This window comes from Equus asinus, chromosome 1 (assembly GCF_041296235.1).
Source record: "Equus asinus isolate D_3611 breed Donkey chromosome 1, EquAss-T2T_v2, whole genome shotgun sequence".
Taxonomy (NCBI): domain Eukaryota; kingdom Metazoa; phylum Chordata; class Mammalia; order Perissodactyla; family Equidae; genus Equus; species Equus asinus.
The window spans coordinates 147,061,763-147,085,326 of NC_091790.1; the positions used below are offsets into that span (position 1 = coordinate 147,061,763).

The following is a 23,564-nucleotide window of genomic DNA, read 5'->3' on the forward strand; positions in this document are numbered from 1 at the left end:
TAGTTATATCAGTGTCAATATCCTTGTTAAAGACATTTAAAATATTACATTAGGCAGCAGCACCACAAATTGTAGGTTCTGATTTCCCAGGTTTCTTATTAAGGGATTGAAGCAACTCACTTGTCTGAAATGCAAAGGTCATACACATTAACCGAAACTATCATACAGAGGACCCAGTGCAAAGATGAGGGAAGCCCAGGGAGCGATAAAAATGTAACTCAGTCTTGGGGCAAGGATCATCTACTGACAGGAAATGTAATGAGAAAATCTTACCCTCACAGAACACTGATAGACAAAGAACACATATAGAGTAATAAATATGCATGCTCTCATTCTTTTTTCCCTTTGGATACCCTCAGCTCTCCTCGTTCTTTCTGTTCTGCAACTGAAATTGCTTGCCTACTAAACAATTGCATATGGAACAAAGATTGAGCAAGTAAAAGGAAGGAAGAAACTCATTCTGCTGACCCCAAGAAAAAGCAGGGCTAACTTTGCCTTTTCAGACAGTCTCTGGTGGGGATGCAGGTTGTCCAGAAAGGTGTGTTTGTTGAATAAGGTGCTCAACAAATAGCTAAGGCCTGTTTCATGAAAGCAACCATTTCCCTTGGAGAGTTGCCTCCTAGCAGAGCTCATATAGCCTGTCTTTGAGGGAGCTAGTAGGTTTCCATAAAGATCGGGGATGAGATCGGGGAAATAGCAAAGTCATCGCAGTCACTGAGTTGCCATTTCAGCCGTGCTTTACCCTAGGAGACTGTAATATGTAGGATCTGTATCTAAGTCAGTCCAGATCATTTTGATGTAATCAATTTCACTGTGACATATTGAGGATGAAATTACAGTGCTGGTTGTTACTGAAGCCACAGGGAAACTTGTGAATAAGAAGCTGCCAGTACATACCCGTATCGTCCAGGGGAGACAGTATTATGGTTTTAGACAGCTCATGCTCTTTAGTAAGACATATTCCTACTGTAATAGAAAAATCCATTTAGAGGACCCAAAAATGTGTTGTCATTCTATGCACCCAACTGAACTATGGACCTAAAATTGCTTTCCACAATGGACTTTACTGACAGAGAGTGGCTTAAACAACAGATGGGTTAACCTTTTTACAGGAGGGCAAAAGTCAACAGCTTTTCAGTTATATTTCCCTCACAGACTCTAACAGCCCTACAAAACAAAAAAAAGGTCCACATCAATTGCATTTGAATGCAACTTTTAAACCTGCCATTGTAAATTACTAAATTAAGACTTCCCTTAAATAAATTATTTTATCGGAGCCTGATTATGTTTTGGTGAAATTAGAAAATCAAATTCAAGAGTCTACAAAATTGAAGCCCACACTCTGGACCCTTTTTCATTCCATTAAGGTATCAGCTCCTCTGTTTGAGACTTTGATTTGAACAAATGTCAGTCAATTATAACTTTATAAGTATTACAGATAATCTTACAAATTATATAAATCTCATTGGTACAGAAGTATAACTCAGTGATATGGATGAGAAATTCATAGCTCATATCAGAATAAAGAAAGAAAAGGCAGATTTTAATAGAAAAGAAAATGTCTTACTTGGTTAAGAATGTCTTGTTTCTGTGCATGCAAGGAAAGAAAGAATACATGTGTTAATGTAACATAATTTATACTCGTTATCTCATATCGACGATAATTTAACTAAAAGGTCAAGTTTACAAATTGATTTTAAAACATACTCTAGATCCATGGGTCTCAAAATGTGGTTGCAAAAACAGCAGCATCAGCATCAACTGGGAAACTGATAGAAATACAAATTTTTGAGCCTCACCCCAGAAACATAAAAACTAAAGGGAGAGGGGGGCAGGCAGCAATCCATCTTTTAAGACCCCCAGGTGATTCTGATGCAAGTTAAAATTTGAGGATCATTGATTAGATCAATCTTTGAAAGTAATAAGCAAACAGTTCTACGTGACATGAGATAAATATAATGAATAACAGATACAGTATGATTAAAACTTATCAGAGAAGATTATGAAAATATAACAGTATTTATAAAGCTATATTAGATTATGAATACTTATTCCCCACTCCTAATGTTTCCTTCTATTAAAATAACATGCCTAGCCTCTCTCCATGCCTTTAAATATCTGTCCATACATATGCCACTACTTAATTTCTTCCCTTCTCTTTAGATGTCAATGGAACAATTTGGAATTGAATTTGAAATCCAAGGGGGAAAAAATATATATTTTAAATATTAAATATATATTTTTAATATATATTATTAATATATTGTATTATATAAATATATTAATTACATATATTACATTAAATATATATAAAATAAATATATATGTGCATGCAATGCAATACTGGTTCTTTCTCATATTATCAAATTCCAACACTCATGAATCAGTTATATCTGAGATGACCTGACTGTGTTTTACTGTGAACCCTCTCGTTAAGACTGGATTGCTACTACAAACTAGCTATAATCATACTCTTAACATTATATTATTTACATAAGATCAGGTGGAGACTAATAGGAATCTCTTACCTTGTCAGGCATGAGTCAGTAATAATTATATGCACTGGAATATGCCATACCTATTCCATAAGCAATGTCGTTCAAAGTACATGAAATACCTTTCCCTTCCCCTTATTCTTCTCATCTTCCAAGGCCTTCCCTATCTTTCTATGGCCTAGTCAATGAATTTAAGAGGAAAGAGCATCAGTCTTAAACTGGGATTCCAGACAACTAAATTTTAATTATAGTTATTGTCACAACCCTATCTGGTTAATCCTGGGAAAGTCATTTTACCTTCCTTAAAATAAGTTCCTTTATTTAAGAACTTTATAATCCGTTTGGGAATCTCAAGACCTTTTTAAAGTTTTTATTTTTAGAGAATCTCTAAGGCCATCGTTTAGATTTATATTTTATAATTCTGTTATTTATTGATTCAAAGAATGATTATCAAATTATCTTTAAAAAATAGGAATTAAAAACAAATGATTCATCCATCTATTGCACTTAATATATGTTCTCTAAGATAGACTCAAAGAGGTCACGTGTTCACTGGATTAAGTTTTCTATACACAGCGCTTTTAAAATTCAGCAATTCAAGTGAATAATAAAAAAAATAATGCATCTACCATTTAAGCGGCTTTACTCTGTAAGGGGAGAAGCGATTTAAGAGATATTTAGGTGTTCTTTCTTTGCGAGTACATTTTATATGGATGATACAGGCCGTGTTCATTTTAGAAAACAAAAGATCAGTTATTTATTCTAAAGGTATTTTTCTCGTATAATTGAGCTTCAATTAAGTAGTCATTTATGCCAAATAATTTTGAGCTCGACTTGACCAGTCAATAAAGAGTGACAATTTCACATGTCAATTGACAGTATGAATTTTTTTTTATAAACTTTATAAAGTTTCTTTTACAGACTTTTATAAACCTTTTATAAACCAGATGAAGTCATGTACTGAAGAGAACTTCAAGGCCTTAAAGATTCCTTTCTCAACATTGAATATTCCTAATTATTTCCTATTGGCTTTTGTAAAACACAAACTTGCGTTTTTAAAAGAGTCATACACGTTTAAATTTTTCTCCTAAAGGGAAAAAACCTATCAATGTTAAGATTAGAGAGTGGTTTCACTTTTACATTAGAATTACTTTTGTGTCATAATGAGATCTGACTTTTTTGTTTTCCAACTGTTCGTTATTTTAATAATGTATTTCAAGAGCAGATCTGTGTATTTGTGGAGAGGTATTACATTATTCAAAAGGCTGACATCGCATGTGTGTCTAATAATGAATCTAGTAATTACCTCAATAAATCCAGCATGCAGTGACTGATAATCCTCATGAAATATAATATCAGTGATACTGTCTTGAGAGTCCTTTAATAAGAAATCACTGAAGCAAAAAGGCTACTTTGCAAACAACATCACATTCCAACTGAATTCATAGCCAGCAGCTATCTTTAGGAAGAAAACATGTTTTATCTCTGTCTATAGATTAGATAACACGCATGTTTTCAAGTATGGTTGGGAATGTAAATATTAATGACATTTTTAGGTCTTAAAGCAATTCAGTAAAGTTGTCATCTTTGCTTTTCCCACTCTGCTCTCTTGGTCTCTGAGATTTTCAGTTCTACAAATTTATCTGCCAACATTTTTCTCTCACTCTATAGCATCTAGGAAAATAAAATGTGAGGGAAATGTAGGTCAGAAGTCTGCTTTTTTCCCTGATACAGGGAAACGGGAATGATTTTAAATTGCCTTATTTTCCCCATGATATGCAGGCACTAAACATTAACTTCATTTTTTAAAAAGAAGATAAATCTTACATTAAAGAGTTTTAAAAGGTACAATATAGACAGAATAAGAAAATACGGCATGAAAAATTGTTAACTGCTAGAAATACTGAAAGGAAATTTAAAAAGAATATGAAAGTTTTGACCTTGGAATTTAGAGATCGGGTTTTGACTAAAATACAAGTTCTATAAATCCAAGAGAAATATAATATTGAATGGTAATCAGTAACTGTGGTCTTGTAAACATTCAAAGCCACAATGACAATGATGACAAGAAACAAATCACATTTTAATCCGCAAACAAATCTATCTAGAGGGCTAGATAATACATCCAGGCAAAAGGGTCTTTTGCAAAGGGCAGTTTGTTTCAATTTCCATACAACCCAACTACCACTTGGTGAAGCTCAAGAGACCTCACAGCAACGTCAAACGTTTAAAATGAAACATCTCTTGGCTAACATTAAACAGAACATTATTTAGCAAATAATTAGGGTTCACTCAAGCATGGTATTCAAAATCAATCAACAGGACATAAAGTTTTTATAGGGAAAGAATTTCAGTGGCTTGTAAGCTTACTGGGTATAGGTTAACACAAGATAGGGGGAAGAAATTCCTCTCATTTTGTCAAAGCTGGCTCTTTAAAGCAACAGATCAGTTAGATCCTTCACAGACCCTTTCTTCAGTCAAGGGAATAATTTTCTGAAAGAAGTAAACCCCCTGCCTCACAGCAATGTTCATTTGGGGGTGAAATTTGCATGACATAGAGTGAGAGTCAGGCACATTTGCTCTGCCCTTCTATCTAATTCTATTTGCTGACATCTAGGAAAAGAACTTAACAATCTATTGTATATCATCTATACCCTTTTAAGCACACGATGTAGACGTTATTTTCATTAGCAAAATATTTTTGGATGAAAAAGGTATTTTTCATTTAATGTACCTTCCAGAATAGCATATAATAATGAATTTCTTTTTGTTTATGCTATAGTATACAGAATATGTATATTTCTAAGAGTTCTTCACTAAGAAAACTCTCCTCCAAGCATATATATAAAACTATGAAAAATAAAGAAAAAAGGTTTTACCCCTTCAGGATTATACTTTGCAAGCACACCATTACCATGGAATTCTTCAAGAACATCCTTTAATTTCTTTGTAGAATCTATAAGAAATAGAAAACACACAAATTGTTTATATATGCCTAGTGTGGTTCTGCAACCCAGTTGAGAAACAAAAGACTTCTTAAAATAGAAATAATCACCAACAGATATTAAATTTTAAAGTGAACATGTAAAATTTTCTTTACCACTTTTGAAAGTCTATTTAATTGGAAAAGGCAACCACGAAAAAAGAAAGAAACAGAAAAAAGTACGTTTTGCCCAAGGGTATTGCCCAAGGATGGGGCCATGCCTGTGTATTATATGAATTGAGTAAATAAATGAATAGGTAGTAGGGGTTTTTTTTCCCCTCTATTTTGATAACACAACATCTAAATGAAAGAAATAACTTAATTTAAAAAGAAAACTTGGGCATTCGTTGTTGAATTTTACAGTTTACACAGTGCATTTTTTGTATATCACTGTATTAGCTAATACTAACCCTGCTGGATAAACAAGAAAAATAAAATGTGTGGCTAAGCCTCAGTGGTGAATGCACTCAGACGCAAGCTGTAAGATTTTAGTATTTTTCAGATATTTTTAGAAAGAATTTTCTAAATATACATACAGCTCAATACTAAAAAATATTTTAATTCAATTAAGAAACAAAGTTTAGATACGTTACCAAATGTATTTCAAATTACTTTTCTCAAATTTTTTATAATTTTTGGGACTTTCATCATATTAAGATTGAAACAAGAGAATCCTGAGTATTAATAATAATAATAATAACTTATGAAAGACAAATATTATTAGAATTTAAAAAATTATATACAAATATATGTATTTAATATACTGAAATAAAGCTCTCATAGTTTTCAGAATATAATTTTTTGACCAAAGAATCTCATAACTACAGCATATTTAAATTAGAGTAAAACTATAGCTAGTAAATATTGGTGCCATCCAAATAGTCAATCAAATTTGATTAACAGTGATAAAACAAGCTTTAGATAAAGATGTGGGATAAACAGAAGGTTCTTAGTTCTCCACCATGGAACAGGGCATGGATATTGTTTCTTAGCATTTGAATATAACTCTTCCTGCCTTTCTCCAAAGCTTGGTGATATTTGAACCACCATAAAGTATTTACCAACACTAATTTACTAATGAGCTTTTGAAACACCTTGTTAGAAAATCCACTCTTAGATGCCCATCGACTGCATTATATCTATATTTTGTGAATTATAGTTTCCTTCAGAATGTACAACTTCATTTCTTTATATTGCATATTCTTTGGGGTTTTATAGGTATATGACTTTTTTTTATTGCAGTAAAATTCACATAATGTAAATTCACTTTAACCATTTTAAAGTATACAATTCAGTGGTTTTTACTATATTCACAATGCTGTGCAACCATCACCACTATCTAATTCCAGAACATTTCCATCACTCTGAAAGGAAACCCCACATTCTGAACATTTCATAGAAATGGAATCATATAATATGTTTTCTTTGTGTTTGGCTTCTTTCACTTAGCACAGTGTCTTCAAGTTTCACCGATGCAGTAGCACGTGTCAGCACTTCATTTCTTTTTATAGCTAAAAAGCATTCCATTTTATGGATATACTACATTCTGTGTATCCATTCATCAGCTGATGTACATTTGAGTTGTTTCTGTGTTTTGGCTTTTATGAATAATGTTGCTATGAACATTCAAGTATACATGTTTTTGTGCAAATATGTGTTAATTCTCTTGGGTACATACATAAGAGGAGAACTGCTGGTCATATAGTAACTCTATGTTTAACATTTTGAGGAATTGCCAAACAGATTTTCACAGGGCTGGTACTATTTTGCATTCCTGCCTTCAATATATGGGGGTTTCACTTTCTCCACACCTTTGCCAACACTTGTTATATTCTAGTTTTTTTTATTATAGCCATCCTAGTGGATATGAAAAGGTTTTGATTTACATTTGATTAGTCATTTGCTAATGACTAATGATGATGAACACCTTTTCATGTGCTTATTGGCCATCTGTATATCTTCTTTGGAGAAATGTCTATTTAAGTCTTTTGGTCATTTTTCAGTTGAATTGTTTGTCTTTTTGTTGTCAATATTCTCTCTTGTGGGCGTGTGCATGTATGTATGCGTGTGAGTGTGAGTGTGTGTGTGTGTTCACACTATAGCATACTTGAAGCCTGTACAGCTTCCTATGTATTTCTTTTTCAGTGTATATTTTGCTAGCACTTTCCATACTGATCAGTTTATTTGTAATGCCATGTTCCTTGCTCGACTACAGGTTGCCCTAGGAAAGAAAGGCAGAGCATTCAAATTTATTACCAAAAAAGCTGAAACAACAGAATTGTAATAAATATTGGGATTGAGTTGATCAGAGCTATTTCTAAATTAAAACAAATTACAGTAATTGCTTCAATATGCAATTTGGCAGAAACTTACACTACTTCAGACACCAGGTCGTATATTAAAAAGAGGCATGAAGCTGATTCCTCCCTCCCAAATCCTTCTGTGTGAAAGATAAGCCACTGTTCTAAGTTAGCAGAACAGCTTTTACTTCCTCTTGTTTATAGATGCAGACCCTTCTGTACATACCTACAGAGACAGACACGTATATAGATGCATAAATTCTGGAATAACATATCCCAAAAATCTAGGTTTATTTTAATCACCTTAGCCCCATGACAAAACGGAAGGGGGAGGGAAGAACACTTTGGTTTCTCATACATAGGCCTTCCACAGAACTTTAGAGACTGCCTGAAGGTGGACATTTCATTTCAGGCTTCCACAGGAGTGAGAAACACATTCAGTAATCATTTATAAATGTCCCAGAGAAGGCAATAGCCTTTAAAATTATTCACGTTATTTTTCAATGGTTTACTGGTCATAGTTTCTATTGGAATATTCTTAGTGAGAAGACCTCTAGGAATAAAGTAATAAATTAAGAGCCAAAATCTCTATATCTGTGACTGCCATTTCCATGAACTGAGGATCGTTGATCATCTTGGTCTGGGACACTTTAAGAAGCTCCAGTTCACATTCAGGTGAATCACCACCAACTGAACTTACTCCTTTTCCGATTCTCAAGTTCCATCTTTAATATCTTGACGTCTGAATTTTACCCAGGATCCAATACTCACTCCACAATCTAGTTTAGAAAATCGAGTATTATCTTGTTCTTATATTCCTGTCCCAATAACCTTTCTTGGGCCCAGTCTCTTTAAGATTGAGGCCTTGACTTTCCCAGCCAATCTTCTTAGATGGAGATTTTGGTATGGAACAGCAGAGGCTTCCAGATATCCTACCAGGCCCCATAACTTTAAATAGAATTCCCTTATGTGAACTGTCTACATACCTGCTTGGAGTCCCAAATTGCACTAGACTGTGAAAGCCCCATTGCTGCATACTCCCTTCCTTCATAGCAGAACACACATTTACTTATTTTCTAACTCAGCTGCTTTTCTGAATTTGTTCCTATTACCTATCACCATAAACCTTCCTATCTTTTTGATTACGTCAACTCTGAATCTGTCCATCCAAAACAACACTGGGGCAGTGGGGAGGAGAAGGGATGCATGACCGGATCTGACCTACCCCCTAGTACAAGACAGACACCAAGGACGTGACGCCTGGATGAACAGATAAGAGGTGAATGAAAGACATATTTCAGCTAATATTGGAGCTTCAAGTACATGAGCACAGTGACTGATTCTGAGCTGAACAATGTTGCGAAATGCAGGCTGGCAGCCAGACAGGCAGGCAGCTGTGAGCTGGGATATCAATTCACACTTAATACATATCTGTAATGGGACAAAGGTTTGGAGTCCGAGAGGGTTGGCAATTGCTGGAGTGCTGGGCAGCCAGGTTCAAACAGCTAGTTTAATCCTTGGGATAAGAGATCAGGACAGATGCTCAACACAAAATATCAGGTCTCCTAGAAAGCAAAGGAGGGTTATGATTTAGGCAACTCTGAAATAGAGAGCTAATTCCAAAGGCACTGTTACTTGGCTTAGCTAATAGGGTAAGAAACTTGGGGAAGAATGCTGGATACCAATTGCTGTGCTTTGACTGGCATATTCATCTTACCAAGAAGTAATTTAATATTAATAACTACAGCAGAGAATGAGGTCATTTTATTTTGTCTTTTTCAACACCATCAGAATCATCTAAGAATGAAGGGGGTACTAAGCCTAAAAATGAGAATAATTTTGTTCAGCAAACACTTTTGTTATATGCTGGGACAGAGGAAATGTATATGGGGCCTGATAGAGTAGATTTTCTCTTATGGCTTGTCTTTCTAGCATCTGCTCTAGTGCATGAGCTTTTCCAGAAGGCCCCTAAAGTGCCCACTCCCTGTGAACCCTCTCATGTTTGGCTGAGTCAGGTAATATACAATGCCATGAGAGTTAAACTAGTAACATTTTAGGAATGTGCAGTTAGGAATGTTCTGAATTTTAACATAAATTTCAAGGAAAATTTAATTCCTTTCACATAATTCGGGAATAAAAATAAATCAGTAAGTACACTTGGCAATGTTTAGAAAATAGAAGAGTCAAGTTAATGAGTCTTAAAAAAGGCTACATGAAAATTGAAACACTTTTGCGGCCAGCCCTGTGGCGTAGTGGTTAAGTTCGGCATGCTCCACTTTGGTGGCCCAGGTTCACGGGTTTGAATCTCAGGTACAGACCTACTCCACTCATCAGCCATGCTGTGGCAGCAACCTACATACAAAATAGAGGAAGCTTGGCACAGAGGTTAGCTGAGGGCCAATCTTCCTCATCAAAAAAAAGGAAACACTTTTAGTTTACCTCATATCTCTTTGGGTGTCTGTTACATCTTGAATGAGCTTCCTTTGTGATTTCATGGCATCTTTGCCTCTTTATTGCAAAAATCTCAACACACACTTGTCAGACTAATAGCATAGGCCTAGCAGAGTAATGGAAAGATTTAAAGCCAGATAGATTGGATTTTGGATTTGTGTCCTGTGTCCAGAATTCTTGGCTGAATGTCCCTGGGCATATTTTTAACCTCTCCATGACTCAATTTTCTAATACTTAAAACTAGAATAATGATACAGACCTTGCAAGACTATGACTAGCAAATTCTCTGGTGCCCAAGAAATTCCTGCTCCTTTGTTCCATGCTAAATATGACTTCAAACATATTATCATCATTCAATAGTTTCCCATTGTCTTTAGATTGAAGCGCAAACTCCTCTTGGCATCATGTGTGTCAAAATATGGTGCAAACGCACCTACCAATAATTATTTTCTATGCCTTCCATATTTACAATTTAATATCCAGTCATCCAATTCTCAACATATCTCATGATTTCAGAGCACTTTCTTTGCTCACGATGTTCTTTTCGCCCAGGATTCCCTTCAATGAAATTCCCATCAAATGAAGTTCAAACAATGTATGTTACAGTTACCTGCCACCTTGTTCACAAAACCTCTCAAGACCTCCTTCAATCATAGTAGATAGCAATTTCCCCTTCCTGAAACTCCCCTTAACAATTCTCTTAGAATTCGCACCTAATTTATGCATTGAGTACTATTAACACTATTAATTAAAATTTGCATGTGTGGAGTCTTTTAGAGTTTGCAAAGTGTTTTATCTTATTATCTCATTTAAAACTCACAATTACAGTATGACTTTATCAAACTCTCTTCCCACTTAACACATGAAGAAATCAAGGTTAAAGAAATCATCACATTTAAAATTACACAGTTAAATGGGGTTTGAAGTAGTTATCCAAACTCTTGTATATGACTCAAATCTTTATCTTGGAAAAAGAAGCAACAGAAATTTCCAGTACAGCTGAGGCATCTATTTCAGAGTTCATGACTTTTGTTAATATAGTTCAGGTAATTTTATTACCTATTTTTCTAGGGCATGGAAATATTCAACTTCCTTTACCCACTTAAATTAACAGATGAAGAATATACCTTATAAATACACAAGAAATGCAACAAAAAACAAAACAAAGAAGAATCATATGGATATTTTTTAAATTAAAGTGTTTAATTGCATTTTATTTTATTTTTTGCTCAGGATTACCTTTCTGTTTGATAATAGAATTAGAATACGTATATATCTTTGTTTTTCATTTTGAAAACTTTAAAATACGCATAAATTTTGCACAATATATGTATTTTATATAGTTATTATAGGAATGTGTCTTAAAGAATAAACTTTAAAATTGTTTATGCTGTATTATTAGGGGAAAGTACATGGAAAAGACAGAGGATTATTAAACAGAAGTAAAAGAGAATTTTTATTATGCCTCATGAGAAAACCACTTTTTATTTATTCCAAAGTGAATATATTTTAAAAGTCAAGGCCAATAGTTTTACCATCCAAACTATAGTCATAGCTGCTATGAGATTATCATATTCAACTGTTAACACCAAGACTATCTAACTTATAAAATGAATTTGTCATTTTTATAAATAAGTTTTTAAAGAACTGACTGTAGGTAATTATAGCATTACATGGAACCATGGAAAAGTCATCTTTTGGTTCTCTCAACTCAGTGTTTTCAAAAGTTTTCTTCAAATCTAGGCTTCCCAAGTTTTTTCACCTTATCACAAAGGATATTTGTGGCCTAGAAATCTTTTCTTGGGCCCAGCAAAAAGAATCTTTGCAGTGGCTATTTTAACCCTGTAGCAGATAAGTTAGTTTCAACTGTTTAAAGAGAAGAATTTCCTAATTTAAATACTGAGCGAGCATTAATGTCGATACAACATATTAGTGTTTGGTACAAAATTGATAAAGTTTCCCTTAGTACGTAGTACTTAAAATTAGCAAAAGAGTTTTATCTTTCTCTAACCCAAATGTTTGTGTCTAACCCAGTGGTACTCAAACCTGGATCCATCTCAGGATCATCTGGGTAGCTTTTAAATACACTGACGCGTGGGCTCAAAAAACAGTGATGAAGATTGCATCGGCCTGGGGTGGATCCCAGGCACAGGAATTTTTTAAAAACTCCTCACCGGTTTTTATATGTAGCTAAGTTTGAATTAACCAATGCTCTGATTCTTAAAGAGATATATAAAAACAATAGAGAGTTAATCAGCAAATTTTTTCCTGCTAAGTTTTCCTATATAAATATATATATATATATATATTGTTTGGTTCTCACTCAAGGGGTTCTTAGGGAAAAAAATTTTAGAACACTTTATTTAAAAATTTATTTATCCTCATCTCAGGTCACAATAGCAAAACATGGTACTTTTCAAAACCAGAAGATCCAGAAATTGATTTTGCTATTAATGCAATTCCCCAGATGATAGAAAAGATGTTCTACTTAAATTGTAGTCAGCAGCAGAAAAGAAACACCTACAGCACTATAAAAAAAGAGATTTGGAGAACTAGTCACCAAGAGACAGAAGTTCATATCTACTTCTGTGAGGATTATAATAAAAGTATAAAGAGATTGAAAAAGAAATATGGAACTATTGTTAAAAATAATAAGAGACACGTTGTAGCAATTTATATAATTGAAATCTATACACCTGGATTTTAAAAAACATCCTAAGAAGAATATTCTAATGATACAGCTACACTAGGAAGAGCTGTAAAAAGGCTTTGATGCTGTTCCGAGTGCAAGTGTCCTCTCTACATGTTGCTGCTAAGATCTTGTGCTCACTGTTAATTTAAAAAGATGATGGTCATAATATCTTTGAGAAAACTGTTATACATCCTGCAGTAACCGTTTCTATTTATTTGGAAAGACTACCATTTAATTCCAGAATAATGTTGATTTGAGACTATGAAGAAAGTTTCCTTTATCCTTTTGAGAATCATTATTTTCTGACACTCCTCTTAAACAACCAGTTCCTAAAATTCTTTCCTGTATTTGTGATTTTTTTCCTTCTGCATCTATCTGTACTTAAGTTTTTGATGTGTACATCCAGTCTAATGCCTTGCACAAAATATTTGTAAGAATGATCTTTGAATACACAGAATATCTGATAATTTGGTTAGCAAATCTATGCCCGTCAGACACTGTCCTGGGAGCTCAGGAAATAATTTATATTTTATATAGATTTTATTGTGTAGAAAATTCATTAGGATACTATACACTTGCATTTGAACCACTCGCCCACACTCTAACTAAAAATTTATATTGAAAGCATAATTTTAATTAGAAACTATAATTGGTGACTAAATTGACTGGTGCAGTAAAGTGGTATGCTGGTAAATGTTTACCAGCTGTTGAGGATGCAGAGCGCTGACTCGTGGTGTTTGCCAATTTACCTGTTGTAAACTTTCCCACCATGGCCATTTCAAGCCCCTAGCATGACATCAGGAATGTGGAGATGGGAAGAGAGGCTAACATTCAACTCTCATGAGCAGCAATTAATGAATTAATCAGCATAGAATTTTATACACTTTAGTGAGAATGAACATGTCTTCCAAGACAAATACAGAGATAAGGAGCAGAAACCAAAGGCCTCAGTTGTGACTGCTCTAACAATCCTTCAAATATTTGAGAAGCATGTACTGAGTTTAGAGCAAGTATTGTTCTAAGTACTTGGAATATACCATTGCACAAAACAGAAAATATTCTTGCTCATGTAGTTTGTAGTCTAATGGAAGAAGATACAAAACAGAATAAATTAATATAGTATATTAGAAGATTTCAACTGCCACAGAAAAAGAAACAGTGCAAGGTAAGGAAGATTATCCATTTGCAGGACATAGTTTGCCATTATAAATAGCAAGCTTAGAGTAGAATTCCACGAAAAGGTGCCATTTGGGCAAAAAATTTTTTTTTCACAGATTGGTACCTGAGCTAACATCTGTTGTCAATCTTCTTTGTTTTTCTTCCTCTTCTTTCCCCAAGCCCCCAGTATATAGTTGGGTATTCTAGTTGTGAGTGGCTCTGGTTGTGGCATGTGGGATTCTGCCTCAGCATGGTTTGATGAGCGGTGTCATGTCTGAGCCCAGGATCTGAACTGGTGAAACCCTGGGCAACCAAAGTGGAGCACAGGAATTTAACCACTTGGCCATGGGGCCAGCCCCTCGGCAAAATTTTGAATCTAATTTATATTTCCAAATCACTCTGTTCCTGTAAAACTAAAGAAATCTGAATAAACTCTGTGAATTATGCCAAGGTCTATTTTCTGTTTCTGATAGTATTTTATAAACTGTAGTTATGCAAGATGTAACCATCTGTAATTGGTACATGGAGCCTTCCTGTATGTATTTTTTGTAATTTCCTGTGAATCCATCATTATTTCAAAATATTTTTTAAAAAGAGCACTCTGGCTATTGTATTGAAAACAGACTGTAGAAGACAAGGGTAAAAGCAGGGAAATAATTAAGAAATTATTAAATTAAATCCATCTAGAGATTTGATGACTTTGCATGATGGTGTTAGTGGTGGAGCAGGAAAAATGGATTATTTACAAAGTGGAGCCAAAAGGATTTCCTGATGGATTGAATATGGGTTGTAAAAGTGAAGAATCAAAAATGATTCTGAAGTTTTATGTTTGAGCAATTGGAGGGACGAAGTTGCCACAAAGAAAGGGGAAACACGCAGATGGAGCAGGTTTGGGATTGAGAATTCTCAATTTTAGTGTTAGGTATTTTATATTTAAGAAATCTATTAAATATCCAAGTGTAGCCTTTAAGAAAGCACTCATATATGAATGTGGAATTCAGGGGAGAGTCTGGGCTAAAGAACTAAATTTGAGTGTTATTTGTATAAATGATATTTAAAGCTAGAGAACTGGATGATATCACATGGAGAGTGAACATAGAGAAGATACCAAGGACTGAGACCTGGAGGACTCCAAAGTTCAGATGGCAGAAAGAGAAGAAGAATCTGAAAGAAGACTAAGAATGAGTCTCTAGCGAAATAGCAAGAAAACCAGGGGAAGCAATGTGTCATGAGAGCCAAGTGTCGTATAATGTCAAGGAAGATGAGGAGCAGAAACTGCCCACTGGATTTTTAACAAGAAGAAAGTCATTCATGTCCCTGTCAAGAACTGTTTCACTTTAGGGATTAGGGCAAAAATCCCGATCAGAGTGAGCTAAGAGCAAATAAGATGGAAGGAATGGGAGACAGCAAATATAGGCAACTCATCCCAAAAGATTTGCTGCAATGGAATCAAAGAATTTGAGCAGCGGTTGGACTGCAGGAAGTGGACTCAAGTTGATTTTGTCAGAAGAGAGAAAAGAAGGTAATTTTGTTCACAGCAGAACACCTGGTTTAGTACGAGGGCATGGCCAGTTCACCTAAGTGGAGAGGTATAGTATATGGGTTCATATGCTCGGGGGAGGCAGATGTCCAGTTGGTGTATGTAAAGTTCTTTTAGGATTACTTTACTTTAGTCAGTGAAGGAGGAGGAAAGGCCATCAGCTGAGAAAAGAGGAGAGGGGAAGTGATGGAGATTTGTGGAGAGTACTGAGATGTTGAAAAGTCATCCAGGAGAGAGCCAAAGTGAATGGACAAGGGAGATGTGGTATGATGGCCAGGCCACAGTGAAAGCCAGTCAGCTATAAAGTAGGTGGAAAGGTCAAATTAACTAGGGTTATGGTTGTCCGTTCAAGTGCTATAGAGTGAGGGGGCAAGGACGTTAAGGAAGGAAGCAAGAAGATAATTTTAATGACTTTTCAGGGGGGACTACGCTTGGGTTTTGGATTAATACTTCAGTCCAAGTGGACTATTACTTCAATTAAGGAGGAGGCCACTGTGTGACTGCTGGTCATTCTCTTTAGTTTGAGAGAAAACAATTTCTGGCAATTAGTGTGCCTTTCAGAGCGTTACGCCCTCTACTCAGATGCCAACCTCCTCTGTACCAGACATAAGGGGATATGGAAAAGAGAAATTTGGAATTAAAGTTCCTTTCCAGGTGGGTTTCCCAGGAGTTAACAGTACCTCAGTCGTTCTTGTCTTTTTTCCCCCAGCCTTCCTTCATTTTTCTCTCCATTCTTTTGAGTGGCTAATTAAGCTTAGACACATTTAGTTCCAGTTAATAATTATCTTTTCAGCCTTCTTCCTCGTCCAGCGAATGATAAAATAGAGAACCCATGTAGTTCAGCTCTATGTGGAGCCATCACTAGTAATGGTGGAGAAAGGTTATTTCCCTAGAGAGATATTGTCAGCCTCATGTCCCTACTCCACTGCGCCTGCTCCTCCCTTCATATCTGATGATGCTCTACCATCTCCAGCACACACTCACCCGAGTCATTTTAGAGAGGTTGAAAAATAACAGTGAAATGATTCGGGAGACTTTCTGCCCCTTGATGACACTTTCTAACCTATATGGTTGAAGTTACCATACATTTTTCTGCTCCTTTGGCTTAAAGTCTCCTTATTTATTCTCTACAATTTTTTCTTTCTTTTTGAAGGTTATTTTGATTCATTTCTTGGGCTTGGTGAGGGGATGTTTAATAAAATGCATTCATTGTATTTCCCCAGATAGACTAGATTTTTCTAAAAAAAATATTGTTGAGGGGCCGGCTTGGTGGCTCAGCGGTTAAGTTCACAGGTTCCGCTTCGGCGGCCGGGTTCGGATCCCGGGTGGGGACCTGGCAGTGCTTGGCACGCCATGCTGTGGTAGGCGTCCCACGTATAAAATAGAGGAAGATGGGCACGGATGTTAGCTCAGAGCCAGGCTTCTTCAGCAAAAAGAGGAGGATTGGCAGTAATTAGCTCAGGGCTAATCTTTGCCCCCCCCAAAAAAATATTGTTGAAAGAAATGATGATTTCATGCACTACTGTTCAAATAGTTCCTTCACAAAATATGTGGAATCTCCAAACTAATGAATCAATTCATCAACTAAATATCCATATTTTTAGATGACAAGTGTTGCTTAACTACCATTCACTATTTGTGGTGACATTATTGCTACTGGTAAGTGGGGATAACAATAATGTCTTCCTTATCCTTATGCTGCGGTTAGTACCTGGTGCATAGTAAATCTTCAGACTGGGAATCCTCATCCTCATCTGTGCTGTCAGATTTACTCTGAGTTCTGGGAACTTTTCTTTTCTTTTCTTTTCTTTTCTTTGCTATAACCTTAATATCAGATTATTCTCAATTTTCTTCATTTTCTTTTGCATATTCTCTAGATACTTTAAACCTCCTATTTGAACCAACAACCAGGACATAATACAAAATGTTTTAACTAAAGTTACACTCAAATTATCAATTTTAATTTTTTTGATATGGGAAATTCACTTCTGTGGGCAATAAAGTGCAGTCATTTTATGTGTTCTAATCAAAATATTTAATGAAATGCAACTATGAGTTACATTTTGAATCTGTACACTATTAAAAATTTTTAAACCAACACTAGTTCAGAAGATGACAGTTTTTTTTTTTTTTTAAGTTCTTATGTGGGTTGCAGAACACTTACTGAGAAACCAGACATTCTGGCAACAATTGTGTACTCCCTAGTCATAAAGCTAATAACATCTTGTTTTTTGTGGGGGTTTTTTGGTGAAGAAGATTGGCCCTAAGCTAATGTCTGTTGCCAATCCTCCTCTTTTTGCTTGAGGAAGATTGTCACTGAGCTACCATCTATGCCAATCTCCTATTTTGTATGTGGAACTCTGCCACAGCATGGCTTGATGAGCAGTGTGTAGGTCCGTGCCCACGATCTGAACTGGTGAACTCCAGGCTACTGAAGCAGAGCACACGAACTTAACGACTATGCCACTGGGCCAGCCCCAACATCCTCTTTTAAGACAATACAAAATTACCAAAGCTTTCAATTAATCTCTGACTGTAAAAATCTTCAGCTCTCGGTACATTTACCAGGAAACATAATATTAGGCAATCTGAGAAAATGGTCTGTTTATTTTGCGGATATACATATTTCAAAGAACATAATTTTCTCACATACATATTTTAAAGAACTTAAAAATCCAAAATACTATTCCCAAATCTTAAATTCAAAGCAGAGTTCAGGGAAATATGCCATATTCATCTGGTGGCTTTAGCTATCTACTCATCTTGACCATGCCACTGAAGGCTGGGAGAGCTTTAGTGTGAACAGGAGGGCTATAACTGTACACGTAATTAGAAGTAGTTCAAAGATTTGCTTCCAGACTTTGAGTCTTACATGATCTATGGGATAATCCTTTCATAAAATGGACCTCCATTTTCTCCCTCTAAAACTGAGGAAATTAGAAGAAACAATATGTAAGGACTCTGCCAGCCACAACATTCTATGATTCTATGATAACAAAGATCTCCAGATATCCTGGGAGGACCGGCAGTCCCACACCCTCTAAATATTGCCTTCCTAATATTCTCATCTCTAATTCTCACTTCCCTCAATCTTTATCCCACTTTTGAACAGAAAAGTTTATACTGAGTAACTTGGAAATTTCTAATCCCATTACCAGAAAAGCTGAAAAAAGGGGGAGCAGAGCAAGAATCCCAGTTCAGAAAGGAATATGATTTTCTGGCATGTCAAATTCCCCAGCGTTATCACACCCTCTTACTGGTATTATATTTGAGAAACATATTTAGAATTATACTTATTACTCTGAAAAATGATGAGCTTTGATCAAGTTCCCTTAAAGCTTAAACTGACAATTTTAAACTGAGAACTTAACCTACAACGTGAAAGTCAATTTTCATATTTTTAAAAATTATTGGGCAAAGAGTAGACAGTAGATGAAGCCCTGTATGTATGGACATTGTCCCTTACTTCTGAGGGACATCCCGTCATACAGTGTTCAGAAGGGAAATCTATGCTGGTGTTTTTTATTAAATGGTACCTCTCACAATCTATATCCTTACATTGGAATGTTTGTTACTACAACTTCCAACAGTCTTTACCATAATTTGCTATCAAATTTAAAAACTTGCTAAAATTGAGATAATGTGTAGGCTCTTCTGAATGAAAGGAGTTCTGACACACCTTAGCTGTATTTCAGCCATTCACCTAAAAGGATGAAGGCTAGTCCCAAATTGTCCAAATATTTCTGAAGATCTAAAAAGAAGTAAATGATTAAGGGTGATGATTTTGTAAAGGAGTTTAGTTACAAAGTAAGTCTGAGACAGTTTGAGAGATTTAAGGACCATGCAACATTGCACAGTTTAAAAGTCGGGAATGAGAAGATTCTAGCGAGGGAGGTTGCCACAGCCTCCCTGGTGGTTTGCAGGGATCCATTGACCAATGCACTTCTATGACAGAGGAAATTCTCAGCCATGTTGGGGGCAAAAAAAAGAAAAATCAAAAAGCCATGCCAGAACATAAAAGCTTCCAAAGGGAAGCTAATACTGTTTATTAGTTTCCTAGGGCTACTGTAAGAAATTACCACAAATCTGATGGCTTAAAACAACAAAAATTTATTTTCTCGTAGCTCTGGAGGCCAGAGGTCTTAAATTAAGGTATCCTCAGGGTTGGTTCCTTTTGGAGTCTCTGAGGAAGAATCTGTTTTATGTCTCTCCCTTAGCTTCTGGTGGCTGCTGCAAATCCTTGGCAATCCTTGCCTCGTGGACACATCCCACTAATCTCTACCCTTGTCATCACACGGCCTTCTCCCCTGTCTCTCTGTGTGTTCTCCCCTTCTGTCTTTTGTAAGGACACTGGTCTTTGGACTTAGAGCCTACCCTAAATCCAAGATGAGCTCATCTTGAGATCCTTAATTACATTTGCAAAGACTGTTTTCCCAAATAAGGTCACCTTCACAGGTTCCGGGGGTTAGAACTCAGAGATACCTTTTGGGGGGCACTACTCAACCCACTACATACTGGTTTTAGGTATAAACTTTAAAGGTGATGTTTAGCCAGAACTTTTTTTGATGCGTTGCTCTGAAAAATGCAAAGACCTTAATGGAATTTTGTAAAGTTTATTTTTTTGTTAAGCGATGTGTTAGTTCAGGTCCTCTGAGAAGCACATGAAAGAAACTGGAGAGACATCTGGGAAAGATAAAGGGGAGCAGAAGTAGGCAGGGAGAACCTTCAGACTGTGGAGCAGGTCTAACAGCTGGGAAAGGGGACACGAAGGAAGGGCCCTGAGTGGCAACCCCTCAGAGGTGGTGCAGCTCTGAGAATGTCTCCACCAGGCCAATGAGGGGCTCCTGAGCAAACATCACCCATTGGAAGAGTGCTGTGCTGGAACTGGTATCTCCTGCCAGTACTCTGCTTGGTCATTGACTCGGAGCAGACCAGGGAGAGCATGGCCTCTGCATCAAAAATGCGGTAAATCCAAAGGGTAAAGCCTAAATGATGAGGAGGTAGTCAAAGCTCATGTGAAAAGTCTTCTGTCACTATTCATCAAAGTCCTGAGAAATTCAAGAAGAAGGAAAATTTTGTAAACATAGCTCTTTTGATATCTCTGGGACATGTCCTGCTCTAGGACACCCGGTCGAGAGGTACTGGCAACCTTGAAGGCATATTACATAATTTTGGTGATACAGTATCTGGAGTAGGGTGCTGATGCAGACGACTTTGCTCTGATGAAGGATTAATTAAATATTCCTAATAGCAAGAAGGTACTCGAATTGATTAATTGGGCTACAAAACAGATCTCATGTCTGACAATAAATTAAGTATTAAAAAAGACGCTGTTCTATAGTTTCTTTGCTAAACTTCCAAAATATGTTTGAAGCAAGCTAACCAAATATACATCTTAGGTCTAGTACCGAGGCCAGATTTACTATTGTGGACAATGAAAAGTTGAAGAGTAGTTTGCACAAAATAGTGAAGAATTACAGCAAGGAATTTGTTCCACTTAATTATTGCTGTGAAGTGGAAGGAGAGAAAGCATAAATACTTGATACAAATCTTTAAATAAATTTTAGATTATGCAGATAATAATTTGGTAAGCATATGTGGTCATGACACAAATGTGAGCATCACATACTATCATATTATCAACAGTCATACTGACATAAGCAAAGTGAATGGAAACAGATGCGGAATCTGAGTTTTCAGACTCTAACTGCTGTTGTCTACGGCATTGGTTGATAGTTCACAGCCATCCTTTTCCAGAGTCAGTAGACTCAACAGGAGAAAATGCTCCACTGGCTCCAGGTACTTAGACATGACCTTGCACACAGACATGGCCAAACCTCAGTCATTTACTTCCTGCCTCTCCTATGCCTTCACCAGCTCCCACTTGCTCATCCTTCCCCTTCAGCAAGCGGCAGCATTCATTACATTTTCCATCGCTCTTTTCACTAAACTTCAGTGAGGAAGTCTGCAACAGTTTAGTTTTAAAAACTACCTTGCCTCCGTTGTTTTTGTTTTGTTAAAGGTTATTTTCTTCACTGCATCTTTAACATATTATTCATTCTTCAAGTTTCTGCTTAGAAGGAAAAGGTAATTTGTAGCTAATACTTTACACAGCAGAATTATTGTATACTGCACACACATGTACCAATAAGCTCATAAAGTGTTAAATAATTAAATGTTAAATGATTAAGTAATTGGTGCTTTAATGCTTTATATTTCAGTATTTATTATTACTTGGGAAAACTTGGTTGGGTATTTTCATAAGCTTGGAAGCATTTTTATTTTCCCTATTGAAAAATAAAGGCATAGCAGCTTCTACTATTAAAAAAACCAATAATCAACACATTTGCAACAATGGATTGGATTCAGATCACAAAGGATACATGCATTACACTTATTAAGTAGAAATAGAATATATGTAGTCAGTGAATTCAGTCAAAGTAACTGAAGGATAACAAAGAAGTTAGTGAAGAAGAGACCACAAGAGTGAGAAAAGCCAAGAATAGCTTTGGAATTTAGCCAAACGGAACAGAGGGTCCAAAGAAACCTGAACAGTACGGTCCCCAACATCAGCTGCTCTAAATAAGGAGTTCTCGGGCAGACCCCGTGGCCTAGTGCTTAAGTTCAGCAAGCTCCGTGTCAGTGGCCTGGGTTCAGTTCCCAGGCACAGACCTACACTACTTGTTGGTGGCCACGCTGTGGCAGTGACCCACATACAAAATAGAGGAAGACTGGCATAGATGTTAGCTCAGGGCGAATCTTCCTCAAGGAAAAAAGGAAGATGGGCAACAGATGTTAGCTCAGGGCAAAGCTTCCTCAGCAAAAAAAGAAAAAAATAATAAAGGGTCCTATCCTCAGGTTTATAATGAAAAATGTGAATTAATCAACAATGAGGAGCAGAGAAACATAATCAAACTACCCCTACTGCAGAAGAAGTTCTAGAAAGGAGTATGGGGGTGCTTTTCTAGTGGACAAAAGATGAGATCACCAGGAGATGTACATGGAGCATAAATAAAAATGATTATGCTGGCCTACATCAGTGGGAAATTATTTTGTATTGCAACTTGCCAAACATGATAAAAGCATGTTAATATTAGACAGTTACATTTTCATGAACCATATTGCCTCACAAGTTTTTTGTAGAGTCCACTGCAAAGGGGAAAAGAAAAAAAAGAAACTCAAAACAACAAGCTCATTTTCCTGATGGTGTGACTTTTGTAAATTGGCTTGAGTTACTAGAATATGCAACAGCCAGCTGCCGTGTCTGTTTTTTGGCCCTTTCTTGCATTAGTCTTATTTGCTCTCACCTACAGAATTGAGAGGAGTCTAATGATGAGTTAAAACTCTGTCTGAATGACTGGGCAGAGAAGATTTACAAGCCATGGAGAAATTCTCTTGAAGTTGCTTTTATGATAAGAAGAACCTGAGAAAGACTGGGAAAGTATGGCCTCCAAAATTAAAGCTGGTCTGGAGAAAAGCCATTTAAATTAAGAGAATTCCAAGAAATTAAAATCAACTCCAATTATTACCTAGCAAGAGCTTTGCCTAAGGCACATTACAAGGCAGATACAGAACTATAAAGAAGATTCTAAACTGTTTAGAGATTTGTGCCACTTAAAATCTGAAATTACAGAAAAGCTGAGATGAGGCAGTGTGTAATGACAAGTGTCAAACATCTTGGGTCTCTTCTTATTCACACATCATTATCATTGTTATTTTGTTATAGCATACTGGTTTTGCTTGAATATTGCTCAAAATGAAGTTATCGGTTTGATGACTTTTTAACAACTTGGCCCTTTGCAAATGTTATTTAAATCTTAATCAGATTATAACTGGATATCAATCCTCCTTTCTTCAATTTAAGAATCTATATTGTCATAGGTAACAGTGTTCTCCAAATTATTAGATTTTCTAAGAAAGTCTGAATTAATAAAGACAGATGGCC

General features: G+C 36.0%; 1 protein-coding gene across 6 annotated transcripts in view; it reads right to left on the reverse strand.

The window, feature by feature from the left end:
- The window catches only part of DGKB (diacylglycerol kinase beta), a 685,277-nt gene that overhangs the window by 530,695 nt on the left and 131,018 nt on the right, over positions 1-23,564 (reverse strand). For 4 of the 6 annotated variants that reach the window (XM_044766591.2, XM_070509325.1, XM_044766598.2 and 1 more), the window contains exons 3-4: positions 5,375-5,451; positions 1,568-1,588 (exon numbers count right to left, since the gene is read on the reverse strand). In XM_044766591.2, the coding sequence (XP_044622526.1) occupies positions 1,568-1,588; positions 5,375-5,451 (98 nt within the window). The remainder of the gene's footprint in view (positions 1-1,567; positions 1,589-5,374; positions 5,452-23,564) is intronic. The other 2 variants (XM_070509328.1, XM_070509320.1) reach the window with 1 other exon arrangement.